The sequence below is a fragment of the Poecilia formosa genome, unplaced genomic scaffold (genome assembly GCF_000485575.1).
Source record: "Poecilia formosa unplaced genomic scaffold, Poecilia_formosa-5.1.2 Scaffold427, whole genome shotgun sequence".
Taxonomy (NCBI): Eukaryota; Metazoa; Chordata; class Actinopteri; order Cyprinodontiformes; family Poeciliidae; genus Poecilia; species Poecilia formosa.
This window is the reverse complement of record NW_006800366.1, coordinates 282,476-291,331: the sequence shown is the minus strand read 5'-3', so window position 1 is coordinate 291,331 and position 8,856 is coordinate 282,476. Positions and strand designations below refer to the sequence as shown.

At 39.9% G+C, this 8,856-nt stretch overlaps 1 protein-coding gene across 2 annotated transcripts in view; it reads right to left on the bottom strand.

Annotated features, from left to right (window-relative positions):
* The window catches only part of LOC103155396 (mitochondrial Rho GTPase 1-A-like), a 13,472-nt gene extending 6,742 nt beyond the window's left edge, over nt 1-6,730 (bottom strand). Inside the window, exons 1-14 of one of the 2 annotated variants that reach the window (XM_016663534.1) lie at nt 6,576-6,729; nt 4,684-4,742; nt 4,458-4,539; nt 4,071-4,114; nt 3,938-3,991; nt 3,465-3,517; nt 3,071-3,179; nt 1,793-1,906; nt 1,406-1,504; nt 1,163-1,271; nt 951-1,071; nt 541-625; nt 269-414; nt 29-129 (exon numbers count right to left, since the gene is read on the bottom strand). In XM_016663534.1, coding sequence (XP_016519020.1) covers nt 29-129; nt 269-414; nt 541-625; nt 951-1,071; nt 1,163-1,271; nt 1,406-1,504; nt 1,793-1,906; nt 3,071-3,179; nt 3,465-3,517; nt 3,938-3,991; nt 4,071-4,114; nt 4,458-4,539; nt 4,684-4,742; nt 6,576-6,612 — 1,213 coding nt within the window. In that variant the 5' untranslated portion in view covers nt 6,613-6,729. Of the gene's footprint in view, nt 1-28; nt 130-268; nt 415-540; nt 626-950; nt 1,121-1,162; nt 1,272-1,405; nt 1,505-1,792; nt 1,907-3,070; nt 3,180-3,464; nt 3,518-3,937; nt 3,992-4,070; nt 4,115-4,457; nt 4,540-4,683; nt 4,743-6,575 lie in introns of both variants that reach the window. The other variant, XM_016663535.1, reaches the window with a different exon arrangement.
* Between the last annotated feature and the right edge of the window lie 2,126 nt (nt 6,731-8,856).

The following is an 8,856-nucleotide window of genomic DNA, read 5'->3' as shown; positions in this document are numbered from 1 at the left end:
TAACATTAAACACAATCTGATCCATTACCAGTAACAGCAGCAGCTTGGGAGTCCTGTTCATAGATGATGGAGTAGCCGAGGTAACCTAAATACTCCAAACTCCTCTGGACGTCCAGATATGTTGTTAACCTGCCGGCAACAACAAGGAGGAATCAGGACTTAGATGCTCTGAAACTCTGGATCTGACCTTGTGTTGAAGGTATTTGGGTTAATCAAAATTGGTGGGACAGAGGTGCCTGAATGCATGTATTAATGGAAAGCCACTCACGTCCACTGGGAGAGGTATCCCTGGTATGTGATCCATCCCTTATAGTTGGTGCACACCGTGTTGTTGACATCCGGACCCCAGGGCATGTAGGGAAACACGCTGAACAGGTCCTTCACTTCCTCTGGGGAAAGCGCACAGTCTCTGTCCTGCAATAAAACAAACAGGTAAAACTTTTGGCTTTGGCAGAAAACTGCTGCATTAAAATTAGGAGCGTATTTTGAACTAAACAGGCACAAACTAGCTAAAATGCTCTGTTGTGCATGACCACTCACTTTGTCGTGTTTGTCAAAGACGCTCTCCAGAAAGAGGTAAGCGTTGTGGTTTAGCTCAGTGGTGCAGCCTGGAGGGACTTTTATCCTGAAATAGAGGAGCAAACATTAGTTCAGCAGCTGACCTGACGAGTTTCCAACAGCAGCGTCTAAACGGAGACGGACTCTGGGTCAGTTTGGGTTACATAAGGCAACAACAGCAACCACACAGGACCATATGGCTGCTGGCAGGTTTTCATGGCCATGAGGTAATAAAACATTTCAAGAATCAGACTGAATCATTGAGGTGTTTTTTTTTTTACTGCACTCTTAAATACAGAGAAGTGAAATAGTGTTTTCAGTAAGACTCCTCTATCTGGATGTTTTTATAATTTCTAGTGTTAAACAGAGCTGTGTCTTCAGTAAATGCTTACAGAGGGAACAGATATTCCGACGTGAGCTCCAGGCTGTCGTTGTATCCGAACCTCCTCAGCACCGTCCACACGGTTTCGTGTAGACCTTGCAGGATGGACAGAGTGTGCAGGAAGAGGAAGCCTGCAACGACCAGCCAATGAGAGGATGGGATCCGGGATCCGGTCAAAACCTGACAGAGAGGTAAAGGAAACAAAAGAGACACAAGTCTGACCTCTGAGGGTGAGTCCGTCATATCTCAATCCGTTGTTCAAGTCCCTCATCACCGTGTCCTTCACATCTTCTAAGACTTGAGGTGCCAGAGGCGTATTGAAACAGATTATCTGTAAACAGAAGCAACAACACATTGAGATATTTTCCCCAGATTTGTTCATACTTAAATATACCTCTTTAAATAAGGTTATATTAATTTCTGTAGCAACAGATCTGACAATCAAATGCATAATTAAAGAATTACATGGAAGAGGTTGAGTTCGTCGTCGTTCAGGACCCCATCGTTGTTCAGGTCGGAGATCTTAAATATCCGAGCTAAAGCCTTAATGCAGGAAGGTTTCAGCTGCAACACACAGGAGGGGTCGAAATTTATGAGGGTTAAAATAATTAGATCTGTTGAAGGCGACATCAGAGAGGAAAAGTACTCTTTAGTTCTCTCTCCTCATTTTTATATGCAGGATTGAGCTTGACTCTATTAAAAATAAATCAGAAAAATCTAAAACTGGCATCAGCTGGTCAGACCTTCAGCATCAAAATCCTAGAAGCAGCATTTCGAAAATAAACTTGATGTTACGATGACTTCCTAATCCCTAGATGATTCAAAATGTGTTCTGCTTCTAACAAACCTCACCTTCTTCTCCTCTGGGCAGAAGAGGAGGAAAGCTTTCTCTCCCATCGGGTGGACAGCAGCCTTCTGGGCGCAGGAGAAAACCTCAGAGATGTTCTCCAGGTTCTTGGCAGAACACTGTGGGGAAAAAAAAGTTAAAAGAAGATCAAAAAAATATCCTGAAATGTCAAACTAGAAATCTGCACAAAAAAAAGGCTTAGTAGAGATTCAATGATGGAGACAAACACATATGCAAAATACTAATGCATTATTCTCATAAGGATACATTTCCTCATACGTATTTACTTACTCTGCACACAAAGGGACTCCTTTCTCCAAAGCCAATACCTCCTGTTGACTTTAGAGTTGGTTTTATTACAGCAACACAAATCTCTTTCAAATTTAGGTTTTCACCTTTTGTTTGCAGTTTTAAACATCTAGCAATGTTTACAACTAAAGAAGTGTTTGCGAATCTTCACGAAACTGTAGCAAACAGAACCTCATCTATTTTTTTTTGGGTGGGGGGGGAGGATTTTAATTAATTGTTAAAATGAAACAAAGGTTTTAACCAGCTACATTTTCAAAAATCTCATATTGTTTCCACAGGTGAAAGTGTTTGATGCTGGACAACGAGTCAGAGACGAGTCAGAGACACGGGGAGTTTTCTGTGATGATCACACGCTGCCCCAGAGCAGCCCCATGATATCTGTGGAAACAATATGAGATTTTTGTGTAAATACTGTAAACTTTTACTCAGAGTTATCAAACCACCAGCATCTCATGCCTCCATCCTCTGCTAATAAGTCGGACAAACCGAACCAGATCTCCATGTTGCGTATCGTAACCCCTGTCTTCTCTGAGGCCGCAGTAAAACACTGCTTCACGCTATTTAGTGCGGCAGGTGTGAGCCTAGATCTGTGCCAACAGTGCATGTGCCGACTTTCACGTCCTCCTTGCTGAGCTCCTCTAATCTTGTAACTGATCTGTCTGAAGAGGGAAAAACTGCGATGGAACATGTGGCATGGGAGAAATCTGAATAAAAGCAGCAATGCAGACAGAAGCCAGCCAAGCCTCTAACTCAGCCACGTCAGGGCGTCTGAGTGAGGGACTCGGTAACATAAACCCATTAATGACTCAGCCAGAATGTAAACGGCGTCGGGGTCTGATCTCTGTTCACCGTTTCATAGGTTCATCTCTCTACTGTAATTAAGCCTGATCCTGTAGACTACTTACATTATATTCATCATCTTGTGTGAAGAATAAGAGGCTGAATCAGTTTTTTTTTTTTTTGTTTTTTTTTACCTCTATACAGATCTTAATGTCCTGGTACCGATTCATGATGGGCCGGATGGTCTCCATGCTGCTGTGCTCCACCAGGTCCAACTTGTTCCCCACGAGAATCAGTGGTACCCTGAAATACAGAGATATTGATACAGAAATAATGAAGCTGATCAACATAAAACCAATCAGCATCACCAACAATTTTTTTCATTTATTAAACTGTGTCTGTAAAGATAAAAGTCTTTGCTGGTATCACTTCAATAAAGAGTTTCTTTTCTTAAAAAAAAAATCAAGATATATCTAATAAATCACACAAATTAAACATTTTAAAAATGCTTTCTGTAATTAAATGAGCTGAAAAAGTATGTGAAGGATTAACTATGAAAGAATGATTGTTACTGCAGCGTTTATTCACCTGCTCTCTTTATCTGTGTGGTTGTTTATAAGAGGAATCCAGTGGCTTGTCACCTGTAGGAGGAAAACACTGAATTAGATTCTGCTAATGATCTGAACCAGATTTGATCAAGAAAACTTATTTTTTATTACATTTCCAGAGTCAAATTACCAAAGTTTTTAAAGCTTTTCAGCTAATATTGAGATCTCAGTACAAAACCTGACTCTTAATTTAAAAAATATATATATTTCTACATTCATCAGGGTTCAAGTGTAGAAGCTGCAAACTGGGAATGTAAATAACACAGAAAAATCTTTTTTATTTTTTATTTTTAAATATCCAGATCTGTAAAGTATTAAAATCAGAATCAAAATTCGTTTTTGCAGACGGAGCAGGAAGTATGCCTTGTTCAGGTCTGATATTTAGGGCATTAAATTCAGTTTCTAAACACACTGTAGTTTAACTGTGCTTAATGTGGAGGGAAATTATTTCACCTTTTCAATGGACTTCTTGTTGTTAACAGAATAAACTATGCAGATCACGTTGGCCTGCAAAGAGAAACAGAAACATCAGCCTGAGACGCCTGAGATAAACTAAGAACAACCGTGAGAATGAAATCAGACGTACCTTGGAGATTTCTTGATAGAGCTGCTCTTTAGTCTGCTCTGCTTCTAAATATGATTTTAAAAACACATTAATCAGTGACATTGTTTTCTCTACCTCCTGAATTTTAATGTTTTTCTGTCTGATGCTTTATTTGGAGAAGCTCTTGGATTATCAAGAATCTAAATAACGTTGACACATAAATAGGTAATTTAGTGATTAAAGCTTGAGCCTTTATTATAAGTAACAAATTCTGGCCTGGTAGACTTGTATTAAAATAAATTTAAAGTATGAACAAGCGCAGGAAGGCTAGAGGGGTTTAATACGGACAGACTTGTTAATTGTGTCGATTCTACTGTTTTTCTGAGAGAACGTGTGTGTGTGTGTGTGTGTGTGTGTGTGTAGAGTTACCAGAGTAGTCCACGATGTGTGTGCGTACCCTCTCTGGGGTCATGTCAGCTGGGATGGTGATCTCTTTAACTCTGAGAGGAACCTGACAGACAGATCACCGTTATAATCCAGGCTGGCATAATGTTTTCACTACAAGTGTATAAAACACAAATATGTGTGTAATAAACAGCCTTCTAGGTTAAAATCTGACATATTACACACCATCAGAGTTTATGTTGATTCGTACCTTATTAGGAAACTCCTCACGAACCAGAGACATGACCAGTGACGTCTTCCCCACCTTGGCTGCAGGACAAAAGCAAAACAATGAAGCTATTAAGAGCACTCTGACATTTATTCTAGCATGATGGGTACAGCAATAGGAAACGGAGTTTTACTACATTAAGAGAAATATTGTCTGCATCATTAAGTATCGAAAAGAGTTGCACATCTTCTCAAAAGATTGCTATAAAAAGCTTCATAACTCTGCACTCAGCAAATGTCCCAAAACATTACCGTCTGACATGTAAATCTCTGGAGGAACATCAAAGTTAAAAAGACCATCGAGATCCCAAGCATTCAGGCTCTTTGTGACAATAAAATATTTAGTGACATTTGTTGTTTTTTGAAACATAAAATAAATCTTTAGGAAGCTTTTTGGATGCTCTTTTTTCTTTGACAAAGCAACATTTTCAATAGAATGATATTGAGAAGAACGCAATTAATTTTTATATTTTTCCATAAACAGAAATTACTCATCATCCCGGCTCTTCCTATGAAAGAGGTCCAGAAACATTTAACTCTGTTCAGGTAAGAATTTGGTTATTTATCACAGTCATGTCAACATTGCAACATTTGCAAAACATATTGATTGTCTCCCAAATATTGTGCAGCCCTGAATTGAGTTATAATTATAACACATGGATAACATACATACACACACACAGTGTGCACGCAAATAAATACATAAATTAAAATATTAAAAAAATATTTCCCACTGACCAAATTTTTTTCTAATCTATGGTTTGTTGTCACTTTTGAAGAAAATCGTTTTTTTTTAAATCTCCTCCAGTTTTAACAATTACCAATGGTAAAACTGAGAAAATATACAAAACCACATTCATCTACAAGAGTGTGTTTGTAATCCAGTAAAATCAACAAAGTAAGTGAAAAGTTGCAAAAAGCTTAAGCTTTATGTTTTCGCATCCACCTGAATAAATATGTAGTTGCCCCCCTTTGTGAGCTAAAGCTGACGGATCACCCATCCATCGGAAAAAAAATACAGATCGGAGAGAAGCACAAAACTATCACTGCACCTGCAAGAGCACAACCAGCTCCCCAACGCAAAACCAGCACAAACCTAAACCACAAAAGCAGCGGACTTTATTTTTTTATTTATTTTTTACAAACGATGCTAAATAAAAAAGACATGAAAGCAAAGCGTGTGATCCACGGAAAGAGGAGAATGTTGATTCCCAGGTTCAGGTGGTGTCAGACGTCCAAAGGAGAAGGTGATGCAACATTGTTTGCTTAATTTCTACTCTTTTGGGGAACGTTTTGACTAGATTAAACCCGCAGTCTGAGACGCTCAGTAGGCAGATGTCAGCCATCCGGTGACCCACCAGAACCGCGCACACGGTAAAAAGCCGGGATCCAAAGGACCGCTGTTAGAACTACGAGTGAGATCAAACTCCGCTCATTCATTTTTAGCTTGCAGAAAAAGCGCCACGCCGCCAAATAAACAAAAGTAAACTGACCAGTAACATTTAGGCTTTGACGTGCTGTGGGTCCAGCCGTACAGCTGCAGGCGCTGCCGCCCTCTGATAACATCCTACAGGCGTCTGCGCATAATTCTGAACTCTAACCCCAGAAAGGAGTTACAGCAAATTATTTTAAACGTTTTTATAATTCGCTTAAAAAAACAATTCTAAAAATAAACAAATATTCTTTCAAGGTAAAAACATTTAATTTTTTTTGTTAGTGCTCCCTGATGACAATGGCTCTTTTTAGAACTTGCTCCGCGGGCGACTCACAAGGTCCCCTCGGGCGACCGGTGGCCCACGGGCACCGTGTTGGTGACCCCTGCTCTAGCTCATTTTATCAGTCTGCCATATTTACCGACTATATCCCTCTACTTACGTTCTCCAACCAGGAGTATCCTCACGTCCTTCATCATGAATCAACTGGCTTCCCTCGGCAGAAATGACTCCTTAATGTTTCATTAAGTCTCCAGAGCCTTCCGCCTCCCTCCTTCTGCGGCTGGAGCGGTTACAGCGGTTTCCTAACCGCTCCACCGGTTGGAGCGGTTTCCTAACGTCGGGCCCTCCGATTTTACTACAGTTTGAGCTGTGTGAAGCTGACACCCCACCCACGTCAGAAAATCCAGCAAATTAGTCTGAGTGGTTAGTGCTCCGTTTGTGCCGTTAAAATTTTTGTTTGTGCAGTTTTGGTTTCTGAGATATTAAGTTATAATTTTGGCCGATGATGCCATCTCCCCCACCTCCCTTCTTGCTCCAAAACAAACCAACCACACTACATTCCAGTTGGTAGCGGCGACTTAGCGGTAAAACAAAACTTTTTGTTTGGAGCAAGATGGGGGCGGCTGGTGACGTCATGACTTTTGTTTAAGGATTCAATTTTACTACAGTTTATAAGTCTATCCAAGTGTGATTTTGTGATGGCTTGATATGGAGCTAGCAGTAATTAGCATTAGCTAAGCGATCACATTAATATTCAATGACAGCAAGATAAGTCAGAATAATTTTTTTTTTGATATTTAACAGCTACTGTTGTACCTGAAATACAAATCTTACTGGAACAGCTTAAATAGTGAAGCTATGCTACTAGCTTTGCTTCACAGGAAGGCGTGACAGCAGCTAAACCTCACAGAGGAAAGAGAGCCGAGGGACGGAGATAGGAGCTTCTTGGACCTGAAGAAACCAAACGAGACCTGATGCTTCCTCACAACTTTTAATAAAACATCCAGAACAGAAACAGCTTGTTATCAAACAAATATCATTTTTCAGCACCATGAGGAAATTAAAACAGAATAATTGTGTTTTATTTAAAACACTCATCTCAAATACCAACATTTTTAACAAGTTAGCAATTTGTAGCTTGGCTTATAGCAGTGATTCCCAAACGTTTTCTCCTGGGCCCCCCCAGTGGTTTCCAAACATTTTCTGGGCCCCCCTATGGATTACAAATAGCTGTCTGGTTGAACGACGTGTGTGAGGGGGGCGGGGGATAATCGACTTTTTCGGGGGCAAAATTGTAGCTGAACATAGACAACATCAGTTGCCTACAGGCTACTTGTTAAGCTTAAGGTGCTGTATTGATATTAGCTAGTCATCTTTTAGCGAACTTTACCTGCATCCAACAGCTTTACTCAACATCTGTTTGGGGGAAAAACTGAAAAATTCTTTGCGTTTTGCTGCCATAATCCTAACACGTAGCTCAGCACAGCAGCAGCAGGTCTCCTTCTGTTGCACAGGTGTAAACCCAGCGCGAGCGTCGTAGCGCTCATGTTGCTTTTAAAGGCGGCTCGGAAAAACAGGTTAACATGTTAACGGATTAAGCAGTTTTAACTGCTGATAAAAGTGACAGAGGACACATAAGGGAAGTATGGAAGCCCCTACTGTATCAAATTGACAGAGGAATAACAGAGTTGGCCACTCTAAGGTAAAAACTCAGCGCATACAGTGTTCATGTTTTTTTTTTCATCCAGACGGCTTCCAGTCTGGAAGAAACGGGACAGAGTTTTCACGTCTTCATAAACAAAGACGTGAAATATTTAAAATAATTTATTAAGCTATACATAAAGTGTGTATTACCATTAGTTTTGTTAAAATAATAATAAAGAAGCTTATTAATTTATAAGGTTTGCTATAAAAAGTACTTCTAAAATGAATAAAGAATCTGTTTAGTGAGGGTCTATCACAATATCCCTACCAAGTGTTTTATAATTTTATGACAATTTATTGATGCAATCTTTGTAATTGTAAAGTTAGATGAAGACTTTTAGAAGAATTGTATTAAATTATTTACATGATGTGGTGGATCAATAGTTTGTTTGTTACGTCTCTCAGGATGAAGAGAAAACTGATATTTCCTGGAAAAGTAGAAGTGAACTTCTGAAGAGGACCTAATGGATATCTGAGGCAAGATCACTCAGATGAAGCAAAAACCACGAAGAACAACCCAGATCTCCAGGACAGGTCACTTGCTCTCAGTGGAGATAGGGTTAAAGAGAGCCCTCACTCTGTTGTTTTCTGGAGAGGTGGTGATGTCTCTGACAGACAAGAACTGCTGGTGAGGCTTTGCCTCAGTTTGGAAAGTACAAGGGCAAAACTTTCCACGGGATCCTTGAAAACCACGAGGGACATGTTTTATATGTAACCCGCAAAGATGAAAAAGAGGA